Genomic DNA, 27,950 nt, shown 5'->3' on the forward strand with positions numbered 1-27,950 from the left:
CCGAGATAAAAAAAACACAAAGGGGATGTCCCCCTTTGTGCCAACCCTAAAAATACTATAAGGCCGAAGAATTTATATTTTTTTTCCTTTTTTTAAAAAACTCAAGAAAAAAAAAAAAAAAATTTTTGGGTTGGGGGTTTGATTTGTTTTTGTTTCAGAGTTTCTTTAATAGAAGCGTTTTTTTTAAGGGCTGTTCAAGTCTGTTTGCAAAAGAAACTGTCGTTAAGTCTACCGTTTGCAGAAACATTTAAAGAATAATGAATTTTGAAAAACGTTGATAAAATTGTTGTGTGTGTTTATTTCACTTTATATTATTTCAAGCTAAATACAGAGTTTTTATAGTGAAATGAATGGGAAATTTCACTGGTTTGCTACATTGAAATATCGTTCTTGTTTTGACTATTTTTTGCTCGCGCTGTTTAAACGTCTGTTGATCGTTAATGACTGAATTAAAGATATTGATGTTCGGATTTATTTTCTAACTTAGACCATTTTCTATCATTCTAGATAGTTTTCAGACAAAAAAAGTTGTTTTTTTTATTCATCAGATTTTTCAAACAATATGGCGCCGGTTTGAAAATTCAGAGGGAGGTAATAAGAACAGCGAGTGAAAAACGCTTCTGGTCTCAGAGAAATCTCCGATAGAATTGAAAACATTACACGCCAGTGTGGTGTAGATGACGGGATGCCGATCTGACGGTCTCTGGTTCGATTCCTGACCAACGCCACGTCATTGAAGATACAAATGTTTTGTTTTTAAATTACTTGCAAGAACTAATTTAAAATCGTTTTACTTCGTCTACTTTTAAGATACCTTTTAATACATTTTTAAACAATTATTTTTTTTTATTTCGTCTTGAATAAAAATCTTGAATAAAAATACGGCGCGTTTATTTTAATACAAATCGAATGAATCGACCGCAAAATTGTAGTCGTTTTCACGCAGCAGTGTCAGTCGTATTGCTCATACAGGCGGTTGAAAGAATGGCAATTTTAAAAGTGAAAATAAAAAAGAAATGAAAGTGGTTAAAAGTGGGAACCTACAATTTACGCCTATATTTCCTGGCTTGAAAGACATTTACAAACTGCGTTTTTTAGAGCGATTGTTAATTTAGATCATTTAACAACACTGGGATATATACAGTTTTTGTCCAATTGTAACGTTTTTCGGAATTTACGACTAGAAGGGTCAAAATGAAGAGTACCAGATCAATATTCTTGGATTATGCCCGCATTTTCTTCACATTTTTTAAACAGCTATAGCTACAGTTTATTTTACATCACCCCGTTCCCCCTTCGAGCACATCCGCTGTGTACACTTTCCAGCGTTTTAAAACATATAAACCCGGCTATGCGTTTATAGACAAGATACTATAAACTACCACAATGTCTAAGGACTTTCAAGGTTTAAAGAACAACCTTGACAAAAACACGGGTACATATCACAGTTAACCAAGCATAACTTTACCATAATTGTACTTTAAGTATACGGCAAATAAAGGACAACCTTGACCCGGTAACGTGATCATGCTTACCAGTCAACAGTTTATATTAAACACTCTATGTTCACTTGTTATATTAAGTCACGCGAATTTTGTCAATCTTTTGCATACATGTACCAGATAGATATGACATTCTTATAGTTGTGTATATGATATATAACTCAAGAACAGATTATAATATCACAGTGATTTTTTTAATTTATTTGCTATTTAACACAGATAGGTACATGCATAAATTTACAACTTGGTCCAGTAAGGATGCAAACAACGTTGCTTTGTTGAGTTTTACCTCCACCAACACAGTATAGGTCAAATTACTTGTTGGAGAAGATCTCAAGTGCACCTGAGTAGAACCACCGACGTCCCGTTAGTATACTGTATACTGTTAGCTGAATAGCTTCCTGAGATGAAAGAATCCAGTTAAAGTCCCCTGTCGTGATCCAAACCCACAGTTGACAGCTTACATACCTATGTAAACGATTTTTTTGAAAAAATAAACGAGCCGTTAGGCGCGGGTTTATATTTCAAACAACCGTTTTCAATACGGCCACAACACTGTAAAAAAAAATGGTAACGCCTGACGTGTTTTCCACAGGTGTTTTTTGACAAAACGTATGTGTTCTCTTTGTGTGCAGTATAAAAACACATGCGTTTCTTTATGGAGCGGGTGTTTATAACTAAAACAGTAATGTGCAGTGTTTAAACGGTTGGTATTTCGTCGCTTGAAAAACGTTTTGTTCTAAGTGCCAATTTGTTGTTTTTGAGAAAAAAGCATCTAAAGATTTAGTATTGAATAATTTTTTTATTTATTGTCGGATTTTGAAAATTTAAAAACTACTAAACGTGATGTCGAGAGAACATCTCAATATCGTTAAAGATATGTGGATTTTAATATTTCCTTGCTTAAAAACCTAAAAAACATTTGGAGATAGAACAGTCCTTGTAACTTTTTTTTCAAAAATTGTTAAAATCAGAGTGTTCAATGTGACTTAGAACATTATGTCTTTTAAGTTGAATTGATTTTTATCATATAAAACAGTATGTTTTATCTTTAAAAGGCTGCAAAAAATCCTCTCGGCTAATTATCCCTTGATTAGTTGACGTTGACACTACACTATTTCTTAGACCATATGTATCTAACTACATGAACTATGACATTCGAAATCTTATTAAAATCCTTGTATTCTTACATAATTAAATGACATTTAAGCAAATAATTTAAATAAATAAGAATAAAATACCCACATAAATTTTGTAGACATTTTATCTATTTTTTATAACTTTGGCCACATTCAAAGTGGATTCAATGTCTGGAAAAAAGAAAGTTATAGTCGCAATCGGGAAAAGAAAACTTTCAAATTTCTAGAATGCTGGAAAAATCTTTCAAGATTTTTTTTAATGAAAATTCAAAAGATGGTCAAATTCAAATTCCTTCCAACAGTATGAAATAGTAGTAATTATTTTGTTATGCGCTTTACACGTTCTGTTTGTGTTGGTAAGAAGTTCTTATAATTGAAGGTATGTAAAAATGTTTCTATAACTTAAATAGGCAATGAAAACATATATGCTAGAAAAGACCTTAAAGGTGGAGCAGGCATGACTTATATTTGAAAATGTCATATTTAAAGATTGTTCGTGTACAAAAACATTACAAACATAATGCTATATAAATATTCATTTAGAAAATTCAAAGTCAAATTACAACAAGACAAACAAAAAAATACGTATAAGATATTTTTCTTCCTTCTGTCTTTGGTATAAAATGTGTTTACTTTAAATCAATCTATTAGTTATATAACATTAACGCATTCGAAAACATATATTATATGTAACGTATAATATCTATAAATTTTCTTAAGGCTTTTTTTGCCCCAGAAATGCTTTTATCTTTATCTCTCAAAAGCCTGATATTTGGAGTCCAAAATATTCCACATTGGTCAGTAAACCTAAACCATCTTATGCTTTTGTTTCATATTGGCAATGAGTACATTCAATTTTTTAAACTCATATGTGTCTGTTATAAAGATAAATAATTGGTTTCTGAGACAGAATGTACCTTACGTTAAAGAAACTTAGAACATATAACAAATTTTCTTTTTTACGAATATGTTTGATGAAATTGTATGATCACAGTTGTTTCTATCCGAAAATACACATCCGAAATTACTTCCAAATCATGATCACTTGCTTTTTTGTTTTAATCACATGCAGTAAATTTACAGGACTTAATACTAAAAATGTCAATGATTGGAGGGAATAATGAATACATAATATCATTCAATACTTATATTTAGTATTAATATATGAAATAAACAACAAACATCTAACTCAAAATGTTTCGTACAACATGGCGGGTGTCCTGCTATCACGTGATTTGATGCTATGTTTTGATACGATAATTTTGGATTTAGAACAGTATGTTGCATATATCCCACCGGTCACGTGACATTTATCGATGATATGATTAGTCCAGTAAGTTAGAACAGTCTATTTATCAAGACATACTAAATTTGTGGATATAGAACAGGATGGTTTCGTTGTAATTTATTTATGAAGCTCTGAAGCACTAATATAACATGCCAAGGAGATAGAACAGTCCATTACGGACACAATTGTGTATTTAACTTGTTTTTGGAAAATTTGGAGATAGAACATTACAGTTTTCAAGCGACGATTTATATTGGCATGCCTGTGTGCAAACATGAAACGTTTGTGTTTACTTTTATGTCATAAGCTCATCTCGTGTTTTGATTATTAATAACAAATAAAACAGAAACATAACAGTTAACAGAAACATAACAGTAAGGATAAGACAATACGAATGTTTAGAAATATTTATTAATGCGAAAGTGTCTCTGTCTTAAACGCCGGTGTTTCAGGGGGGAACATTCTGCGTATGTCATGAGTGCCGATCAAGAACACCCTCTGATATTATCCGAGGTGTTACGAATTTAACTTCCTTTCTCCTGCTGCAGCCGAATTTTTTGGCGCAAATTTTACCTATTTTCATTTTTGTGTAAATTTAGCAAGGAAAACATAGAAAAGCAGCAGCAAAAGGTTAGTACGATGTATTTATGTATTTGTAGATCAAATTCAAAGGTTGAAAAGGCAAATAAAACGCAAAAAAGCATTTTCATCAACCATAAAACTGATTTCTCCACCCACTTTGGTATTTCAAGAATATAGTAAAAAAATATTCAGAATAACATGCTACTGTCTTTTGATATCAATTTTATCAGGCGAGGCAGATATGGGCTAGAAAGGGCGAGGCTTGTCGAGCAAAATAATCAGGCAAAATATTAAAGATAACAAAGAAAATCGTCTAGCCTGTTTGTTATGATTACATGTATCATAGTATGACGTGAACATTGATGATGTCATTTGCAATATAAATTATGACGTCACTTCATTTAGTTGGAGAAAGTGGATCTAAATTAGCTTTTGTAACATATTGGATTATTGCTCTAAAATCAAAATGTTTAGGCAGTTACGGCCTTAATTAATTAAGAAATATAGACATTCTCTGTACCATTCATGCAAGAGAATATTATATCAGTGATATTTAAGATATTCTAAACAGCAGATTATGCTGTATGGAGGGCGTTCGTTGCCAAAATTCCAGACATGTAAAGTGTTCCTTTTTAAAATGACTTTTGAAAATGCGAACTTGTATGCCTAACATTTTTATTGTAAACCTCTTAATTCAATCTTTTATTTGAAGGTTACCGCCTTTATATAACAAGTTTACATATATATCGTAACAACTGACCTAACATCTAAAACGACAACAAATTTACAAGTTCGTATCTTCCATTGCATGCAATACATATGCATGTTTGCACACTTATAGATCTGAAATATACAAATGAAACGTAAAACTCGAATACGTAAAATAGAGTTTAAGAAAACGTGTTACCAGTTGTAGAACTACAAGAGTACGTTAACACAGTAACATGTTTTAAAATGACAAAAGTAGATTCACAAAGTTAAAACGATTTTAAGTCAACATAACGCCCCGCCCCTCTCGGAGTATTTACGAACTTCTATTGCGGACAGGTATAAAACGGCGCCTCTCCCATATTTTTAAATAAAACTGAAGGACAACATACGGCATTTTTCATAAAATGTATATGTTACATTTGTTACAAAAGTTTTGTCAGTAGCAACATCACTTGAAAATTGCTGATTTTACCATTTATGATGAAGATAACTTATGCATTACCTTATTTTTAACATCGTGTTTTTATCAGTTACAAATTATTTATCATTTTAGTGATTAGCCTGTCCGTGCTCTGCCTAGTGCCCTGTCCTGTGTTTTGTTTTGGGTCTGCCTTGGCTTCTTGCCACTTGTTCTTGTTGCTGGATCATGTGGGGTTGTGTTCATTGAGCGCCGCCTTTCCTTGTTGATCTTGTTTATCATATATTCCTGAGAAACATCGGCGATTGGGAAATTTTTAGGGGAAACAATGACCAACTTCAAGGGAGTAATTTTATTAATAATGTAAAAAACCACCCAATATTCTTATTGGTATCATTGAAAAATGTATTGGCACAAATTTCATTTTCAACAAAAACTATGCAAGTATATATTTTAAAGCGGTCACCGAGATTTCCTTTCCGAAATCAAGAAAATACTTATCCGTAGCACATATGTACAATCTTTAATAAGGTATTTTCAGTATTAATAAAAACTTTTTGCACTTGTTCATTATCCCTCATGTACAGACTCAATCAAACCGAGTCTGCAATTCTTATGTAATTTTGTAGTGATTAATGCTTCCGAGGGATCACTTTGTTTCCAGATTTTTATACTTCACAACAGCAGGTTTCAAGTGCCGTGAGGCAGCTGTAAAAAGTTGCCCCGTACTTCACTTCAGTGTTGTTATATTTTTCTGGTCTTTCGGGATCATTGATGCCAGCGCTATTAAGTGTTGAGAATTGAGTACCGCTCAATCCGGTGCTAGGGGGCGTGAGGGATGTTGCACTTATTCATTATCTCTCATGTACAGACTCAATCAAACCGAGTCTGCAATTTTTATGTAATTTTGTTGTGATTAATGCTTCCGAGGGATCACTTTGTTTCCAGAATTTTTTTACTTGAGTCTAAAATTATCAACGCCGCCTTTCCTTGATGATCTTGTTTATCATATTCTAAAATTATCAAAATTGACCAAGAAATAAAAAAAGTAAGTGGGGGCGCCATGTTTCTCTTACTGAATTTCAGAGTGTGTTTTGTTTTTTTTTTACTTGGGGATCATATGCCGTTTTTCATGGTATGGCACTTACGTGTCACATTGAAGGTTCCATGATAATCACCATATTAACACATCTGCGGATGTTTCAAAATTCAAAATTGTACCAGTTCATGTTGAATTTTGCTTAAGCCGGTGCTAGGGGGCGTGGACGATAACTTGCTCTTTCCATTACCGTCCATGAGCAGGCTCAATCAAATCGGCCTGCAACATTCTCAATTTTGTCGTTTTGAGCGTTCTTTATGGGTTCTTATTTTCTCTATTTTACAGAAAATAACATGATAAACTTTTTAACGAAAAGTTAATTCATTTTGATTTAATTCCTTTTTATTTTGAGGCATTATATAATTATATATCATAAATCGTATTAATCACACTTTTATTTCAATCCAAAATTATCAAAATATATTGCGAAATAAAAAAAAAGGTTTGGAGGGAACGCCGTGTTTTTCTTACCAATTCGAGAGTGTTATTTTCAGACTAAAAAAAAACAACAAAAAAATCAATACATCTATTTAATTCATTTTTATTTCCGAGGCACTCATAGAAAGCTTATGGAGTAATCTTTCATTTGATACAAATTATATTGGACTTTTTATAGAAATAAAAAAAATTAGAATGGACGCCGTGTTTTCCTTCACTTTATTGAGAAATAGGAGAGAGGCGACGGGTATTATACCTGTCCGTACATTTCCGTGATAGAAGATCGTAAGTACTCAGAGAGGGGCGGGCGTCATGCATGACTTAAAATCGTTTAACTTTGTGAATCTACTTTTGTCATTTTTAAACATGTAACTGTGTAAATGTACTGTTGTAGTTCTACGACTGGAAACACGTTTTATTAAATTATATTTTCTGCATTCGAGTTTTACATTTCATTTGTGTTTTTCAGGTACATATATATATCTACAAGTGTGTAAACATGCTTATGTATTATATGCAATGGTAGATACGAACTTGTAAATGTGTGTTAGGTCAGTTGTTAAGATTTACATGTAACTTGTTAATAGATTGGATTAAGAGGCATATCATTTGCTGTGCACGAATGCAATCAAAAATGCTAGACATACATGTTCGCATTTTCAAAAGTAGTTTTCAAAAGGAACACATTACATGTCTAGAATTTTGGCAACGATCGCCCTCCATAATGCTGTGCATAATGTCAGACGTTTTCTAACTACATAATAACATATTTATACATGTAGATCTCATGAAGGAACTTGTTTATTTTAAGATGTTTAACACATTGTGACATATAATGGGAATCAAACAACATTTAATTCAATGCCTTGGTCACCAAGACCAGCACAAAATTATGATTCCAAAATTATATTGCAGTCTATGCGAAAGTCAATTTTTTTTTCAGGCCACAAGGACCGAGACCCTTAGGCTTATTTCCGGCCCGGATGATATTTTTCCGGCCCAGACATTTCAAGCATAATTTTATAATAACTCGATTGAAAGTAAAAATGATTGTCTTTCTTTAAATTAGTGAGACCATCAATATAGAAACATAAGAAGATGCTGACCAATTGAAATAACTTAAGCAGGGTTCTCACTAGGATTTTCAAAGTAGGAGTCCTTGGACTCCCAAGCACAGAAAAGTAGGAGCACAGAGCACATTGAATATGTTAAGCCATCTTTGCTGCACTTATGCAGTTGACAAATATGATGTATATTAGCAGAGTAAGCTAGGGATTGGAGAGTCGGAGTTTGAACTTTGAATAGAGAAAAAGCTTATTCAGGAAAATGGTAGTAAACTATGTCCCAAATGGAAGACACTGTACTATAAAAGTGATTGAAAAGATTTGAAATATAGTTTCAAAAACCCTACATCATCAGACCATTATGCTGTTTCCTTCCAGATTCACTCCACACACCCCACTCCCATAAGAAAATATTCATTGTATGTGACAAACACATACTTATAACACCTCAATCTCAACTAATGTGAACAATATCTTTAGTAATTTTAATTCTTAAATTACATTTAAGTGTTATTACACACATTTTAACAAAATAAATTTTCCTTTTGGTTACAATTTTTTTAATTATAAAAAGCGGCATCGGGAAAATATGTGACAATTGAAATTTGTCTGTTTCCTGCAAAAACATTCACAATTCTACTTGTTGTTGATTTTGATTATATTAGATTAAATATTTTTTGATTATTATAAGATTGTTACTCATCGGCTATTTCAACAGGCATCATAAAACAAAATTTTCAAATCTGTAATTTACGGCAAAATTTACCGTTGTTGATAGACAGAGTTGACTGGTTTTTATTTGACATGTACAAAATAGATCTAAGGTTGGTCAATATCTTCTTTAAGAAATTCTTTGCATCACTGGGAACTTGTTATCAATCAGGTCATTGATATTTTTTACTTTTTGAAATTTTATTCGGACATGAGGACTGACGGAAAGAAATTTTTCTCGGACCGCACGAGTTTTATTCAGTCAGGACCGAGGACCGACGGACTTTCGCACAGACTGATATTGATTCCCTAATTGATAATTATTTTGTTCATACTTAGAAAGCTTAATCAAATAATCTTTCCTAATAATTATCTAAAATAACCTTTAAAATGCAACAAAAGCCACCATTTTGCAAACTAATTTATTAAAACACTACATAGTTTAATTCTGGAGAACACTGTCATCTGAAGTTTTGCACCTTTCTGTTAGTCTGCTCATAATTTGGCTTTCAGGATGACTCTAAAGTGGCAGTGCTGAAGGCTTTAGAATCAGAAACAGCTTACAGAAAAGGAAAGGACCAGAAGACTAAGCCTTTGATGCAAATAATTAAGGTAAGGGTGTTAGATATTCAAATCTTTTAATGTCCTAAAACTTCTTTTTTATGTGACCAGCTGTGATTCAGTGATTGACATGTCTGTACATCTGTGTGTACATATTTTACATCAAAACTTTGTAGGGAGTATACCTTAACATCTTATTACTATAATTATCAGCATGTCATATTTGGCATGCACACTTGTTTGATAAATAATTAATGTGAGTTTTATTTCAAAACAGATTTATGTAGGTAAACTATTCTAAAGCCTCGGTCTCACTTACTCCCGGCAGAGCCCAGGACCATCCCGGTAAGTTACCGGGATGATCATCCCGGTAAGTTACCGGGATGATCCGGGACGATCCGGGATGAAATTATTGTTGCGGTCACACTTACCCCGGCAGCACTACAGTAGTTCCCTACTAACCACCCAGGATGCGCTCCGGATCATCCAGGCAGAGCCCAGGTGAAGCTACGGTTCATGCCGGTGCTTCCCCGGTCGTTCCCGGATGACGCCGGAAGAGCCCCGGTTGACCCAGGCAGAGCCCCGGTCGATCCAGGCAGAGCCCCGGCAGAGCCCAGGACGATCCAGGCAGAGCCCCGGTAGAACCCCGGTGGATTGAAAACGCCCGAAAATGATAACTTTGATACATAATTTTTATTTAATATAATATCTATTGTTCCAGAATAGTAATTCATGATGATTTCCTGAAAAATCCTTATGCCATACTGGATAGAAGGGAAATGGGAAGGCTTTTAATACAAACAAGTTCAATCATCACAAATGGTCCTTATTCTTATGAAATGATCCGGGCTTTGCCGGGGCTCTACCGGGATCAACCGTAGCTCTACCTTTATCCTCCGGGGCTCTGCCTGTAGTTACCGGGGCTCTGCCGGCATATACCGGGGCTCTACCGTAGCTCTACCGGCTATATCATACCCCGGATCATCCCCGGTTTGTGCCGGCAGAGCTACGGTGCTTTCCCGGTATAACCCCGGTCGTTCCCGGCAGAGCTAAGGATGATGCCGGCAAAGCTATACCTTCCTGGATCATCCCGGACCACCCCGGTGATATTAAATATTTTATTCCATCCGGGGTCGAATGCCGGATGTTCCCGGATCATCCCGGATCATCCAGGACGTTGCCGGCAGAGTTACAGATGTACCCCGGTTGTTCCCGGTCGTACCCCGGTCGTTCCCGGATCACCCCGGACGTCTACCGGGGCTCTGCCGGGATGTAAGTGAGACTGTAGCTTAACAAAGAATAAATAATTTCCATGGTAGTTGTCACTTGATGATAATGCTAAAGATGCTTTTAACATTGAATGATATCTAAGGTTTATACAAATGCTAACAGTTTTTTTTTTAAACTGATGTATAAAAATTATCAATATTTGTTTCAGCTTGAAGATGATAGGAATTTTGGGAGACTTCTTTCTTCTGCACCAGAGTCGGCACCAAAGTTGGTTGCAATTGAGAAAGATGAACGAATTGTGAACATGGCTATTGTTTGTGAGGGTACACACATTCTTCTAGAGACAGCCGATTCAAAAGAGGCCATATTAATTGGTTTGAATTACCTTGCAGACCTAGATTATCCAAAGGCATATTCACAGGTTGGTTAAAACAAATTTTCAACACATTTTAATTATTATAACTCACTTCTGTTTTTAATGCTAAATTTCTATTGATCAATTATGTAATCTTGTAATGGTAAGTCACAAAATTTTGGTTGATGCACATGCTCATTGAAAAATGGAGTCACTTGCATCACATTATAAAATGACATTTTGCACTGTTCACACCACTGGTGAAGAGTGCTTCAAACTTTCTTCATAAAATTGCATTGACTTGTCCATGTGTATGTGATTCGTCTATCAGACTTTTATGCTTGTTTTTGTTGATGTCAGTTTCAGTACACCAAGATCTCTTTTGCGAGTTACTTTATTTAAAGAATGAATCGAATTGATCTATCTAAAAAAAAAAAATATCCACACTAACATTGTCCTTTCAGAAAAAGAATGCTACCGCGTGTTTTCCAGTTTTATGTGATTTTGTGTTCTTAATCACAATTTCAAAAACTTTTTCCCCAAAATTTGAATAATTACCATGTTTGATGAATAGGGATTTCTGCAACTGCTTAACTTCTTATTCTCATGTGCTACTATGAATGAAATATGTATGTATACACAGGTGTGTTGGTTCCTTCAGCAAACTGAACTTCAGCAGCAGTTTGATGGGCATAAGAGCTATGGATTTGTTCAATATTTAAAGACAGTGAACACGGAAATGGAGAGGAAAGAAAAGAAGCCAATGTGACTTAAGTGATCCAGCTTTCATAAAAGGAAAAGTTGAACTTTACTTTAATTTGGATAATTATCAGTTTACACTTTACTCAGAAGTATGTTTTACTATTCAGCACTGAGATAAGTCAAGCACGCTGTCTTACATACAGCTCTTGTTGGACTTGGGTTAATATTATAGCTCTTTGGTTAATATAGCAATGTTGGAAATTTGTGTGCAATTTCAAGTACTTTCATAGTTTATTGTAGGAATGGCAACAAATACTGATTTTGGTATTCGAATATTGGTATAGAGCATTCAAATGTAATCCAATATTTGAATATTGGTATAAAAATTTTATGCATCCAAATTTGTATTATGTCCATTACCAATGCACTATGATCAATAAGTTTTCCTGTTGAATTGAGAATTTTTATTCTCTTTTTTTGAGAGTCGTTGATGATGCCTTAATATGTAACTATTCACAATCTTCATCATGAGTATTTTTTAAGAACTGATTTCATAAATTAGATGTGATATTTGCCAGCTGAAGGCATTATTGAAGGGTGAACATCATATTTAATGACTAGTAAATCCATAATTGTTTTATCCTAAGTTTTGTTACAAAGATAAATTGTTTCATTAACTGTAGTTTTTTTGGTTTGCAAGTAAATCAAAAGTTACTAAGTACATACTTTTTTATTATATTTATTTATTTTATGTTTATCACAGGCTGTACTTAATGCTGATCATGAATTATTAATATATTGCTTCTGATCAACTATGTTAATTACAGAGGATGACTGTTGCACAATCCATTTATATAAATAGCACAAGATTTCATAAAAAAACACACATATTTTATAAAAAGCGAATGATTTTAACCAATAGAAATCTGGCTATTTTAGTACAAATTAATAATTTCATATTTCTTGCAACAGATGTTTGATGATGTCATAATTTTTAGCTTGATTATTTAAAAAATGGTAAGGCAATAGCTTAGCAGCTGATCCTAGCATTAGTGTTGCATGACACAATGTTAAGTTTTTTAGACAAAGAAAGACAACCACTTCTGATATTTATTTGGAACTTCACCACACATTTTTTGTATGTAAATATAAGTTCACATAAAAAGACCAATAACTCTGTTCTGCATTTTGACTAAATGATGTTCCTTTTAGAAAATTCTGCATATGTAAAATTATGTATTTTTTGTGTGAAAGATGTATCTCCAGTCATAGAATTTTAGCCGAAACTTTGTACATGTGTTAGATACGAAAATATTATTTACCAATACCCATTCAAGGTAATGCATTTGATTGAAATATGCCTCATTTCGGAGTAAATGCATTGAGAATAGTGCTGGCATGTTGTCGCTCTAACAGCTCATTTCATGCTTGTGTTTAGCAAAGTTGTATTCTTGAATTATGTTAGATTAAAAATGAAATAAACTGTATAATGTTATAATAAATAAATTCCAAAAATACTTCCATTAGCATTTTTTGTAGTTACAATAGGCTGTACATGTATTTCCTTAGTTGTTTTGATCTTACCTGAACATATACAGTAAACACGTAATGCATTTGAAATTGAAATATGTGACATGTTTATCAGGAACGCTTTGAAAGCAGCACACGTGGGTTCTGAAACATGTTGCAAGTTCCAGTTTGAAACACCAAACGTGTTTACTGTACATGTTCAGGTGTTCCCAAACTGTAACATTATAAGTGTTCTGCTATGAAACATGTCACATGTTTCAGTTTGAAACACCAGGAAGCGTGTAAAACAGGAACACTTGTGCGTTTATTCGTGAACATGTGACGTGTTCCATTCTATAGTGTTTCCAAAGTGTAACAGGAAAAGTGTTTCGAAATGTGTTTAAAACTTAAACGCCCGTTTTTACAGTGTAAGTAACCTGTTAAAAATATTTAAATCCAATTTATAATGCAGCAAGCAAATTCTTTTTAGAGAAAATAAGTGATTTCTTCATAAATTGACAGCAGCCGTGAATAATAAAACTATATAAAATGTCAGGATTATCCAATGAAAAGCGACGTTACAAATGTACAGTATTATATATGTATATAAAGATCTACACTGATATTAAGCCACATATATACAATAACATCACCAAAGCAACCATTGTTGGTCATATATGCCTAAACTTTACATTTTGAATTCAAAATGCACGTGTTCGCATAAGTAAGCGTAATAACTTGATAATAATTCAACAGAAATATACATAGATATAAACGTACAAAAGCATCTATAATTAATATATTAAATATGTAAATATAAAGAATCAAATGAAATTACATAAATATCTTAAATGTATTAAGTTAAATACATTATGAATTACTATAACAACCAGCAGTTTTGTTTACCATATTTTCAATTTTAACGAAGATTACAGGCAAACCTGTTGTCTATAAGGACAAGTCTGGGACAATGAACAAAAGCGCAAGAAATCTATATTGACAAATAATCTAGTTTCTTATTGCGTTCGATGTTGTTCATCAATTAGGAAGCAAAATTAAATGGATCAGGCGCATACTGTCAGTTCATTCTATGAAGGCTTTTATTTTAAAAACTACAATCAAAAGACGGTTATAAGTATTCTTTAAATTAACAACAAATGATTGACATAATTCTGTGTGAAAACTTTTTTCCTTTGATGTCAAATATATGTAATTGTTTCACGAAAAATCGCAAAAAAATGTAACTTTCTGTAACGAATGACAATTCACTTGACCAGGAGCATATCAAAGTACATGTTTTATTTTTCACTTGTTAGATACGGAAAATGACGAAGTGATCCGAAGTTAGCAGAAGGTTTCTTGACTTATCCACTTTAAACACTTGACATCAGTAGTTTGTATAGTACTGCAATAACCACTACAAACACAACAGCGGTAACAAACCAAGCCGGTGTTATATTTAACTGCATGTCTTGTAAGAAGAACTGCTTGATCTGGTTCGATAATCTAAACATGTACAGTTCAAAAGTCTTCATTGTACCGACGACGGGTTCAGTCGTGTCTGTCTTCGGGGTTCCAGGTTGAACCATTCGCCTAAGGAACTTGAGAGCAATATTCTCTATGTATTTATTTCTGCCTTGAATCTTGTCAGTATAACTTGCCCAACGAATGCGGTTAGCTTCCAATGCTCCTACAATATTAAACTCGGGAGCCAGTTCGTTTTCCTCCTTGACGAATTCTTCAAGTGTCATACTTTCTTCGTCACTTCCGGTTGAGATATGAACAGACGGGTCACGAACCAAGTCGAACTTTGATATCAGTAGAAACAGTTCTGCGGTATCTGAAGTAGATCATATTTCATGCGATTATTTGAATGCTTGTTTGAAGTAGAAATATAATATTGTTTACACGTATATCTATATTATAAGGATATAAGCATGGTTGTGGTTAACTTTTGAACAATAACAACAACAAAATTAAAAACAAAGAAACAGCAAGTTTTTGAATATGAATATAATTATATAAGATGGTAAGGTATATAATATAAAGTAGAACATTCACAACAAATTGATTATGAACACAGACTTTATACCCCTTTAAAACATCCGCTAATATCATTAGTGTAAGATTTCAAGTTAACCCTTCTGTAGTTTGTATTTTGGAAATAACACTCTTGTCATTAAAATACCAAGGAACTGTTCTTAATATGGTTTAATGTGAAATGTACTTATAAATGACATTAAGTGAGAGTAAAAATAGTATCAATTAACTCACATTTTCTTTTCAAATATGTAGGGTCTGTTATTTTGAGGACTTGGTTCAAACAATTTATCAAGTTTCTTGGTATGGCAGTTCTACAGCTTTGTATAAATACAACCTTTGTCACCGTGTCAGCAGGGTTCGACTTTGGATATAGTTTCGACAGACATCCCACACCGAATTCTTTCTGTTTGGACTGCAACGCTTCAATGTTTGTACCTTTTGGTATAAAACCTATAAAAAAGTCGTGAAAAACAAATCGGTAAAATCCTAATTACAGAACTTGTATAATGTGTAAGGACCTACTTTTAGTACTGTGATTTGTTTCGAGAACAATTGATGGTATACTGAATAGATACACCCAGAATTTTCGTTATGAGATCATCAGGAGTGTCACAGGTACAGAATAGATTCAAGTACAATAGATGCGTAATAAGTAAGGTAGTTGTGCAAGAAGTACATGTACATGAAATGTGCCGTCGATACAGTAAAAACGCCTAAGGTACATGATAATCGCCTAGAAAACAGTAAATATGCCTATAGGACAGTAGGGATGCACTGAGAACAGTATATGCGCCCTGATTACATTACATGCCTTGGATATTTGTATCTAATAAAACAAACATTTTCTTTAGTCGTTTCATGGGAACAAAGAAATTGTTAAAAAACAAAGATAAGAGATCTTTGTAAGGTGTAATACAACACATTATTTATATAAATAAATGTATATGTACCTCCTACAAGACGTTCTAATATTTCACGTAACTCTGGCGAGTCTTCATCTCCCAGGCCAGCACAATCAACTATATGTGGCAGTTTGTGTACAACTTCAGCAATCTTTTCTCTCCGTGAATCATCTCGGATAGTCTTCAGGTCAACACCACAGTTGTCATATCTATATAAATTTTCAATTTAAAACTTTAAATGACATTTTAATAATTGGGATTCATTTAATATAATGTTTACCGCAAATGTTTTACCTCACCCATGAGAGGGGTTCGAACCCACAGCGGTAAGGGTCAAGTTGTTTGACCTCAACGACAATTACTACTCAGCCCCGGTCGCCGCCTTTTTGTCTTCTTAAATATTAAGTCATTTAATGAAAATCAAACTTAAATATATCTTCTTTAGATATAAAAATCTTAAAACCAATTATTTTTAAATACAATAGGTATTTTTACACAAACCTTCCAAGGTCAAGAGTAACAGATTGCGCATGGCCGCTTCCTTGTTTTGTCAGGGTGTAATTTTCTCCAGTTAACACCCTGTGGATGGTATTGAGCATCGCACTTTTACCAGCCCCGCTCTGCCCAATCAGCATTATCACCTCGGCATCTCGGCCCATATCCAACAGCTCAACAATCTCGTCCAACAATGACGCATTTTCTAGGTCGAGTGAATCTGACAGAAATAAATTCATGTAGATATTACTTGCATCAAACGTATGACTTTGTATTTGGCGTCTGTAAGTCGTTCTCTATGATAACGGTTATTTTATACGTTCAGTTTCGAGTGCAGCGATCTGATTGGTTAAAAGCACGTTTTTTTCATATTAGGGCGATCGTTTAGGTAATGTATAAAGGAAGCTTGATTGATAAGTACTGACATCAATCTCATCACACTTAATTGCTTCTATGACATTATATTACTTAATTTACATCCCAACGGACACCCTGTCTTGTTTACTTTAAATAGCAGTAACAGCCCCCCCCCCCCACCCACCCACCTTTCTCATACCCCCCCCCCCTTTCTCATATGTCTATAAAGAATACGTCCGTTGACTTGTACATGTACATCATTGTGAGAATATTTATATTGTTACAGTAAAACAAGCCTGTGTAAATCAGTAATTAATACACATACAGGTTGAATTTGTGTTCCTTTCATTATCTGTTTACATCAATAAATTATATTGACATAAAGGGGTGTCGATAAATTCTTTTGTAAAAGCATACTAGTTAGTATTTATCGCCTAAATTTTTTTCCACCTAATTTTTCACTCATTTTTTTTTGCGTTTTAGCATCGTCGTGTTCGATCTGTGAGTGTAGAGAACCTAGTTCAAATCCTGGAAAAGAAATTTTGTATTATTTTGTATTATTTTTATTATTATTATTATCATTAGATTATTATTATTATTTGTTTTTAAGGTTTTTGTTCCACTTGAAAATTGATAATACTACTCAATCTGTTAAATGACAATTGAATATCAAAACCTTTGTCATAAGTTTAAATAAGTGAGTTTAACTTTAAGTTGTGCAAAGCGTTATGAAAGAGGAAATGTAAGTTACATGACGCACTATTCATTGATATACTCTGAAAGGAAAAATCATGCTTAAAAATGTGCACAATTGTAGATTTGAACTCGGACACCCTATATATTCATCTTATCTCACCACTACGCTACTAGGATTATCGTGTCTATATCTATCATGTCTACCTTTATTCTTTTATAATGTAATAAAATGCAAAATGTAATAATTAAAGTACTTTCAAGAACGACCCCTTTGGAAATAAGCTTTTAGCTTAATGGGCAATCCTAGGGTTACATAGAACATACTCTTTAATTAATCTTATAATTATTTTTGTTGCATTTATGTGTGTGTTTTTATATATATATGCAAGTTGATATATGTGATAACATTGTATGTGTATACACGCCCGTTTAACTCACAACGAGTGAAAAATGTCCATCGGTAAAAATGTTGTGAGCAACTTCCGTTCCTCGTTGTGAGCACCCATCTTTGACGTGTGACACGATAAACAAGGTGACTTTTTCATAATTTTTGAAGATTGCAGACATTTATGTAAAAATATCGGAATGCAGTTAGCTAGCGATGTGTTTTCCGAGTATGCACATGTAAAGATATTGTCTGTTGGTGGACAATTTGATGGAAATACCGTGCGACGCAGTCACTCGGGGTAGCTGGAAAACTGGAGACAACTTCTCTTTGGACCTAATTTAACATTGAAAACGTCGATTCTGGTGAGGTATTGTGCATTCTTACCTAAAACAGATGCCCACAAGTCATCAGCGTAAATTATTATCTGAAAGTCTTCATAGAAACCAAGATATACCCTTTTTGCTTTAATCCTCGTTGTGAGCACCATAACCTCGTTGTGAGCAAGACAAGCGCAGTGCGTGTATGGTTTTAATATGTTATTCAGATGGTGAAAATATAATTTTCAATATACCACAGCAATTAAAACGTTTTTGCACAGCAGCATTTCTTTGCACTTGACGTGTGCATACCCCAAAGGGAGGCATATTAGTTTTGAACTGTTCGTCTGTCAGTCCGAGCAAATATATGATATTTATGAGCTTCATTCCGTAGTAAAATAAAGAACAAAAACTCATAAAATTCAAATTAAGAGCTATTTTTTGAGCTAATTTTGCTAATGGACGTTGGTCCAGGTGGTGTTTATGAGCTGATTTGCCTCATAAATATCAAAAGTTAGTACGTCCGTCAATCTGTCCGAAAACTTTTACATTGGCCTTAACTTCCTTATTAGAAAACGGATTTGATTCATATTTGAACACAACATCCCTTAGCACCTTCCTACGGACCTGTATTTGTTTACCTTGACCCCTGAATGGCCTTTACCTTGAAGGTCAAATTGTCCAAAAACATTTAAGATTGGCCATAATGTCCTGGCATAATGTTTAGGCACAACACATCTTTGGACAAGGCCTTTTAACTATCCTATTTTATTTGAACTTGACCCCTGAATGACCTTCACCTTGAAGGTCAAATTGTCCAAATACTTAAAAATTGGTAAAAACTTCCTTATTAGTAAACGGATTCTACTCATATTTTGAAACAACACCCCTTTAGGCAAGATCTTCAAACTGATCTGTATTTTTTAATCTTGTACCGTGAATGACCTTCTAGAACATCCAAAAACTTTAAGATTGGTCATCACTTCTTTATAAGTAAGTTGATTTAATTCATATTTGGACACACTGCCCCTTTGGACAAGACCTTCCAACTGACCTATATGTATTTCACCTTGACATTGAATTACCTTCACATTGAAGATCTAATTGTCCCAAAACAAATAATCTATCTGGTCTATAAATCAAAGGACAAAGCACCACTTCAGGGGCATTGTCAACTTACCGTGATAGTTCTTGTTTTACATAACTTGGTCAGTCTTCAGCTCAGGATAAACACATGTATGTGTGTATCACACAGACTGTTAAATTGTTGAAATATTCATAAACCCCCGTGATGTTCACTCGAGCCAAACTAGAGTATACGAAACAAAATACCTGATTTACCTACACTGATTAGTTCTTCTGTTAATCTGATGACTTGTGAATATGAAGAATAATTTTCAAAAAAACTTTTAAAAAGAAAAAGAAGAACTATTGCAAAGAAAAACTTTTGTACAAAAACGTTTTGATTGCTTTTGGTAGATTGAAAATTGTATTCTTGCCATTTGAATTACATATTAAAACCAGACAAGCACTGCGCTTGTCTTGCTCACAACGAGGTTATGGTGCTCACAACGAGGATTAAAGCAAAATAGAGTATATCTTCGTTTCTACGAAGACTTTCAGATAATAATTTACGCTGATGACTTGTGGGCATCTGTTTTAGGTAAGAATGCACAAAACGTCACCAGAATCGACGTTTTCAATGTTAAATTAGGTCCAAAGAGAAGTTGTCTCCAGTTTTCCAGCTACCCCGAGTGACTGCGTCGCACGGTATTTCCATCAAATTGTCCACCAACAGACAATATCTTTACATGTGCATACTCGGAAAACACATAGCTAGCTAACTGCATTCCGATATTTTTACATAAATGTCTGTAATCTTCAAAAATTATGAAAAAGTCACCTTGTTTATCGTGTCACACGTCAAAGATGGGTGCTCACAACGAGGAACGGAAGTTGCTCACAACATTTTAACCGATGGACATTTTTCACTCGTTGTGAGTTAAACGGGCGTGTGTATATGTCTATTCCCTGAATAAATCGATACGATAGACCGATTAATGTTTACAAACGTTATCGTGTTCGACTTACGCTTATCACAACAAAACGAGCATGAATTGACTAAAATCAGGTAAGTATAACATAAACACACGTTCCTGCTTAAAATATACCAGTCTTTTTTCCACATTTTCATGACATTGTTTACATTTACAACAACTCAGTGAGAGGCTAAATATACATTTAGTGCTATCAAACCAAGTCCGCCACTGTATAACTACATGTATGTATACATACATGAAGGTCAACGGTAGTCTGGTAGGTAAGTCTGGTAGTGGGTGAAATTATGATTCATATAAAAATATGAAAAAGAACCTTTTTTTTTAATAATGTAAATGTACCTGTTTCTTAACCAATTAATACAACGATTAAGTAGTTGATAATTTCATTCGGCATAATTGAACTACTTTAACTCGCGCAGTAACATCGTCAAAACCAGTGCGCAATATTTGTTCACATTTAAGATTACAAACATTATAATCTACAAATAAACAAAATTAAGACAAATAATATCTATAAAAGTAAATTTACCTGAAGCTGAAGCCATGGTGAATCAAAGATTACTGCACTTGTTCTACCGAGATGTGTTTATTTGTACTCCGATGTTAAAGACACGTCAACTTTAAAATGATTCGCGCAGTAATTTTCACAAAAATTCCTACTTTCGGTTTAGGCTTCTGGGAAATGATCTATTTTAAGCTGTTATAAATTGCACATGGTATACATGTAGCGTTTAATGGACTTAAGAGGGTTTAGCAGACGAGTTTGAGCTATAATATTTAAGAATGAGTCGGGCAGCTCTTCCGGGCAGTCGGGGGAAGGAAAAGGACAGGTCTAATACGCGTGACCGAAGTTCTAAAGGGGAACCGAAAGTTGATCCGGTATTTGAAAGCACAGACGGACCGACAATTCAAGTTGGAGAGTTTAGCGCTGATGAAGAAAATCCAGAGTAAGTAAATTTGTAACGTTATTTATTTGCATTGTTATATCATTTTAGATTTAACGTTATTCCACTTCAGAAAAATTTGTGATGTAAGGGGAGTAACTTAAATTACTCATTACCTTAATTTGTTACTGCATTTACCTCCCCTGAAAAATGTTTTTTTTTTATATAGATCTACAGTATTTATTTATGATTGAATTTATATAATATACAGTTTATATACCTATAGTGGTTTGTTAATTAAGTGTAATTTTAACATTTCATATTTGAGTTACGTCAATCATTATATAAATAGCAAAGGTAAGTAAGACGACAGAATGCAAATTATTTATGTACATCATCTCGAGCGTTGAATTTCTTAAATAATTATGTTGCATTCTTCAGAAAAATATTGGACGTGATTTTTTTCCATATAAATCCTACTGAAAGAACCCCTAAATAATATGAAAAGAGGGATGAAACTTAACTGTTTATGTGGCTGACTGTGTTTAGTTATTATCTGTTATCATCCGTTTGTGATTAAAATATTTATTAAAATGACCATTGAAATGTTTGGGTGTGTCTATTTTTCCCAATGGGTTAAAACCATAACGACCCGTGTAAATGTATGAACAAACGTTGGACGAGTTCAGAATTGTGCCAATGTACGGTCATCATAATTAAGCGGGATGACTTCCAAACTCCCCGCAGCGGTTACTTCCCCTGATCAGTACAGTAACAGTAGCAAAGCGTGACGTAACCGCTGTGAGGAGTTTGGGTGACTTCATTCAATTTACACAATGGCATTTCGTTCACTAAAAAGCGACAAAATTAACCTGTCTATACATGTACGATTACGAAGGAAAAACCAATTGGAGTGTTTTCATTGGTCGGCAAATTAATAGTTACTTGGAAGTACATGATTGTGTTTACCTTCTCGGCAGTTACATTTTTTTATCAGTTAATGTATAACGATTACAGTATGTATTTATATGAACTCACTACAGTGAGTACCTCTTAGAAGTCAGGATCACAAACTTTGAAAGTAGGAAATTATCGCATTTCCTTACTTTTTTCATTCATTAACATAAATAAATAGGCGTCAAGAGATGGGTTTAGCTCATTAAAGCGTCTTGTCCGGTATATACGGGAATACGGTATTTAGCAAGGTGTTCCAGCCATTACAATGCATTAGTAACTCATACCCACACCCCTGAACTCTTAACAACCCCAAAATTAGTTATATGAATGAAAATATTCAAAACATAATATAATAAATATTGTATATTGACACGTTACATTTTCTCAGGCCATGTTCTTTTATGTTTACAATAAATGTAAATGAATGTTAAAATTTACATTATATACCAAAAATAGTTTAGGCACGCTGAGTATATAAATTTAGAAAAAAGCAACTATGTTTTAAAAAGATCCCAATACATTATTGAGTACTGTACGGAATTCTATTGGACAAGTTCACATCTGTTTAAACTATATTGGACGAGGCGTCAACTGAGTTTTATTTAGCTTTAGAGCAATAGATTGTATTATTCTCGGCTATGTATAATGACCTCTTTATTTCTTGAACGCCATCTTAATTTTTTTTCATCATTCTAACAGAACATTGCCACTTTTAGAGTCTAAAATGAAAACAAAGCTAGATGGAGTATGAAAGGTATTTGATGTAGATTTTAAAGACTTTGGAAATGGAAATAAGCTGAATTGATAAGTTTGTGCAAACGCTTAAAGTTCTTTGGTTTTCTGTAATATTAAGATTGAAAAAAATATACCATAATTATGATCATGAATGTTATAATCTTTCTTTTTTCTCACTAAAGCAATTAAATTATTATTTATTATTTTATTATTTATCAAGCAATTTTAATTATTAATATAAGGTCCTGTATGTTGTAACCACATTTAAGTGAACTTTTATAATGTTCTAACATCGAAGAATATGTTAAATATGTACTGCAAATATTAAGAGGATATTTTTTCGTTTGCGTGAAATATGGAATATATTTTCACGAAACATGATAAACCGGCTCGTGAAAATATGTGGCATTTTTTATCATGTTGAGTGAAAATATACACCATATTTCACGAAAAACGAAAAAATAACCTTTTTATTTAATTTCATTATCAAAGAAAATGGTAACGAAACCCCTTGCTTGCTACCAACTGCAATTGTACAGCGCGCAGTAATTTATGCGTAAGCACGCGCTGTTTGGCGCTACATTGTGACGTCATGTAAACAACTCTTTAAACGTCTGTACAGCGTTAATTACTGAATTAAAGATATTGGCGTTCGGATTATTTTCCTTAGTTGGACCATTTTCTATTATTCTAGATAGTTTTACAAACAAAATTCAAGAAAAAGTTGTTTTGTATTTATCAGTTTTTTCAAACAAAACGGCGAAAGAAGTTCCGTAAAATAAATATGAGTTTTGACTCCGCCCACTTTCATATTTATATTTCATATTTATTTTTAAAAAATATGAAATATATTTGACTGATATAGCACCATATTTCATGGGTGAAATTAAATAATTGTCCACATTATATGCAATCAATAAAATTTATGCATTCATTTCGTATTAAAGACTTTATAGAAATAAATTTCTAATAACCTCACTTTATTAACATAAAATGTTAAATTCGATACTATCTTTAAAAATAATGCTTTTTGGGACTCATTTTTTAATATTGATAAATCTTCATTTGAGCATGATCTTTATGATATAATACCATAGAAAATTGAGTTACAGGATTTTTAAGCTTATAGTTTCCTACACAATCGAACTAGATTCTATATTTATAAATAAATAATTACACTGATCGTATCAGATATAAGAACAAATCAAGAAAGAAATGTATATTAATGTTGTTTGTTAGTGTTAGATATATGATCCGATAAGACAGCAAACAGAACATCGGACCTTGTAGCATTATAGCGACCTCCCGTGTAACAGACCGAAGCCGAAGGCTGGCTAATCGGTCACTGTATAATGCTCAGGCCTTAGTGCTACGTACACTTTTTAACTGGGACGAAATATTGTTATCTCTTATATAATTGTTTTAATGTTTAATACAGAATCACTTAAAACATTCGTTTTTGAGTGATATTTTATACGATTATCCAAGTGTTACATTTCTATTGTTATTATAAATATTTGAAATACTTTTGAAATATGTGCCGATGGGAACCCGATCCCCTTTAAAGCCTCGCCAACGCGTCATTACTGCCATAAATTGGATACCCATGGATCAGCTCCAGTGAACCCACGACAGATCAGGGAAATGCTTCACTGCATTTTTTGTATTTAAAGTACTTTAAGATACATTAGCATTTATTCGTATGTTTTAGTAAAAGACATGCATTTTTTTAAAACAAAATTATATTTCTAACTAACCCCTGCAAGTACATTGTAAAAACATTAGTTGAATGAACGTCTTTTAGAATGCTTATGTGACTTATCTCAATATTTCAATAAATGAGCCGCGTCACGACAAAACTAACATAGTGCGTTTGCGACCAGCATGGATACAGACCAGTCTGTGCATCCGCGCAGTCTTATCTGGATCCATGCTGTTAGCTATCAGTTTCTCTATATTGTTATAGGGTATGTAAGCGAACAGCATTGATCCTGATCAGACTGCGCGGATGCGGGTCGCAAACCCACTATGTTGGTTTTGTCGTGACGCGGCTCATTAATATCCGAAGTGGCAAACTGTCTTAACACTAAGTTTTACAAACTCAGATACATGTGAAGGTTAGGAAAATTCTGTTCACTAGTTTACCTTCTTTGCGTATGTATTTATAATTGAAAATGAAGGAACTCGGAAACGTTTTAAAGTTAAAACAAGATATGAAGTTATTATGGTCATGTTTTATTAGCCCCCTACCGGTTTAACCGGAGGGGACTTTAGGTTTACCCTCCGGCCTTCTGTCTGTCCGCCAGTCCGTCCGTCCACAAAACTGGATCCCGCGATAACGCAAAAAGTTCTCAAAATATTTTTTTGAAACTTGATATAAGTATAAATGGCAGTATGGAGATTATGCACCCCTTTTTAGCTCACCTGTCACAAAGTGACAGGGTGAGCTTTTGTTATCGCTTTTCGTCCGGCGTCCGTCCGTCGTCCGTCCGTCCGTCCGTCCGTAAACTTTTACTTTAAATGACATCTCCTCATAAACCACTAAGTCAATTTCATCCAAACTTCACAGGAATGTTCCTTTGGTGGTCACCTTTAAAAAAGTTTAATTCCATGCAGAACTCTGGTTGCCATGGCAATCAAAAGAAAAAGCTTTAAATATCTTCTATTAAAAAACCCAAAGGGCTAGAGCTTAGCTATTTGGCATGAAACATCTTCTAGTGAGTGTCTACAAAGTTTGTTCAAATAAAAGCCCTGGGGTCAAAATTGGCCCGCCCCAGGGGTCATTGATTTTCCCTATATGCATATAGTAAAAACTTTAAAAATCTTCTTTTAAAGAACCAAAAGAGCTAGAGCTTAGATATTTAGCATGAAAACTCTTCTTATGAGTGTCTACCAAGTTTGTTCAAATAAAAGCCCTGGGGTCAAAATTGGCCCCGCCCCAGGGGGTCATTGATTTTCTCGATATGCATATAGTAAAAACTTTAAAAATCTTCTTTTAAAGAACCAAAAGAGCTGTAGCTAAGATATTTAGCATGAAACATCTTCTAATGAGTGTCTACCAAGTTTGTTTAAATAAAAGCCCTGGGGTCAAAATTGGCCCCGCCCCAGGGGTCATTGAATTTCCCTATATGCACATAGTAAAAACTTAATAAATCTTCTTTTAAAGAACTCAAAGAGTCATTGATTTTCCTTATATGTGTATTACAATAACTTAAACAATCTTCTTTGAAAAACCTAAATAGCTAGAGTTTAGATATTAAGCATGAAACATCTTCTAGTGAGTGTCTACAAAGTTTGTTCAGATAAAAGCCCTGGGATCAAAATTGGCACCGCCCCGGGGGTGTCATTGTTTATAACTATATGTGTATAGTAAAAACTTAAAAAAAAATCTTCTTTTAAAAAACCCAATGAGTTTCTTTTAAAAAACCCAATGAGCTACAGCTTAGATGTTTAGCATGAAACATCTTCTTATGGGTGTCTACCATGTTTGTTCAAATAAAAGCCCTTGGGTTAAAATTGGCCCTGCCGGGTGGGGGGTGGGGGGCGGCAGATCATTGTTTTTCATTATGTGTGTGTAGTAAAAACTTAACATCATGTAACATCTTCTTATGGGTGTCTCTCAAGTTTGTTCAAATAAAAGCCCTGGGGTTAAAACTGGCCCCGCTCTGGGGGCCTATTTACAGGTGAGCGACCTCAGGGCCATCATGGCCCTCTTGTTTTTTCTTCCAGTGTTAAAAATTCTGGTTGCTATGGCAACAAATAGTCTGAAAATATGGCAAATTTAACACATAAACTAAATCCAGTGATAACTCAAAAAGTACTGAAATTATTCTTATGAAACTTGAAATATGGGTAGATGGCAGTCTGGTGATTATGCAAATCTTTTTCTTGTCTTCCTATGCTGAAAATTCTGGTTGCTATGGCAACAAATAGCCTGAATTTAAAGATTTCTGATTTAAATTTTTCAGGTTTTTCACTATAAGTTCTTTATTTCTTAAGGTGTTTACTTCAAACTTTAAATATAAGTTTCTAGTCATCAACCACATCATATGTGACAAGGTTTACAACTCTCGCACAAAAATTATCAGTATTACCTCCCTTGAACTTAGAATTTTAATGAAAAAAAAATGTTGTCTTTTTTAAATAACATCTTTATTTCCTAATGTATCTACTTCAAACTTCATATATATGTTTCTTATTATCACTCAACAGTTTTAGATGGTTAAATACTCTAGCAAGACTATTTCCAGAATTATCTCCCCCTTGAACTTAGATTTTTTTCGAGAAATTGGTATTTTTCACTCCAACTTCTTCATTCCTTATAGAGGATTTACTTTAAAATCCCACATCGTAATAATATGACAAGGTTGTATAAACATAATTTCCATACTAGGCAGGGAAACTTAACACATTACTGTGATATAGACAAACTTTGAACTCAAAAGATTTAACTTCATTCATGTCATTCATTCACTGGTAAAATTGAATGGCCATAATGGCCCATCAGAATGTTGCTGGGGTTCTAACCGGTAGGGGACTTGTGGATTGCTTGCAATACTATGATAATTGCTTGTTTAGAGAGGAGCTATACCAGAGGATTGTGAGAGAGCGAAATAAAGCCAGATCATCAAAGAATAATGATTCTCAAGTAAAAGGTAAACCGGGTGAACGTGTACGTGAACGTGTACGACGTCCAACTGAAGAAAGAGATGAGAATGAAGACAGAAACAAATCGGTAAAAAAGACAGTTTCTCAACAATCACAGCAAATGAATTTTTACCACCAATTTTTGTAATAAATTTTTTTT

The 27,950-nt window shown here is 33.8% G+C and overlaps 3 protein-coding genes across 4 annotated transcripts; 2 read left to right on the top strand and 1 right to left on the bottom strand.

Moving 5' to 3' along the window:
* Positions 1–3,829: 3,829 nt before the first annotated feature.
* Positions 3,830–12,146, top strand: LOC132747072 (uncharacterized). Of its 2 annotated transcripts, XM_060736377.1 has the most exons (4): positions 3,830–4,559; positions 9,466–9,564; positions 10,952–11,164; positions 11,742–12,146. In XM_060736377.1, the coding sequence occupies exons 2-4, from the start codon at positions 9,550–9,552 to the stop codon at positions 11,865–11,867; spliced, it is 354 nt and encodes a 117-aa protein (XP_060592360.1). In that variant the 5' UTR covers positions 3,830–4,559; positions 9,466–9,549; the 3' UTR covers positions 11,868–12,146. The 2 variants fall into 2 exon arrangements, with proteins under 2 accessions (XP_060592360.1, XP_060592361.1); XM_060736378.1 differs by lacking the exon at positions 3,830–4,559 and having other exon boundaries at positions 9,263–9,564.
* A 1,750-nt stretch (positions 12,147–13,896) lies between these two features.
* Positions 13,897–21,233, bottom strand: LOC132747071 (uncharacterized). The gene is made up of 5 exons (XM_060736375.1): positions 21,097–21,233; positions 16,756–16,969; positions 16,303–16,463; positions 15,584–15,802; positions 13,897–15,149 (listed from the first exon to the last, which is right to left on the bottom strand). The coding sequence occupies exons 1-5, from the start codon at positions 21,110–21,112 to the stop codon at positions 14,683–14,685; spliced, it is 1,077 nt and encodes a 358-aa protein (XP_060592358.1). The 5' UTR covers positions 21,113–21,233; the 3' UTR covers positions 13,897–14,682.
* Positions 21,187–27,938, top strand: LOC132747074 (uncharacterized). The gene is made up of 2 exons (XM_060736381.1): positions 21,187–21,514; positions 27,722–27,938. Exons 1-2 carry the CDS (start codon positions 21,351–21,353, stop codon positions 27,936–27,938), a joined length of 381 nt encoding a protein of 126 aa, XP_060592364.1. The 5' UTR covers positions 21,187–21,350.
* Positions 27,939–27,950: the final 12 nt, after the last annotated feature.

This window comes from Ruditapes philippinarum, unplaced genomic scaffold (genome assembly GCF_026571515.1).
Source record: "Ruditapes philippinarum isolate M1 unplaced genomic scaffold, ASM2657151v2 ctg7802_1_1_1_1, whole genome shotgun sequence".
Lineage (NCBI taxonomy): Eukaryota > Metazoa > Mollusca > Bivalvia > Venerida > Veneridae > Ruditapes > Ruditapes philippinarum.

Bases quoted from the DNA above. Each gene is read 5' to 3' on its own strand.
- LOC132747072 (XM_060736377.1), top strand. The intron at 11,165-11,741 runs GTTGGTTAAAAC...ATGTATACACAG, and splicing joins ATCCAAAGGCATATTCACAG to GTGTGTTGGTTCCTTCAGCA.
- LOC132747071 (XM_060736375.1), bottom strand. The intron at 16,464-16,755 runs GTTTGTGTAAAA...AAATTTATATAG, and splicing joins GTTACTCTTGACCTTGGAAG to ATATGACAACTGTGGTGTTG. The intron at 15,803-16,302 runs GTACATATACAT...ACTTTTTTATAG, and splicing joins ATTAGAACGTCTTGTAGGAG to GTTTTATACCAAAAGGTACA.
- LOC132747074 (XM_060736381.1), top strand. From the start codon at position 21,351: ATGAGTCGGGCAGCTCTTCCGGGCAGTCGGGGGAAGGAAAAGGACAGG. The intron at 21,515-27,721 runs GTAAGTAAATTT...TTGCTTGTTTAG, and splicing joins GCTGATGAAGAAAATCCAGA to AGAGGAGCTATACCAGAGGA.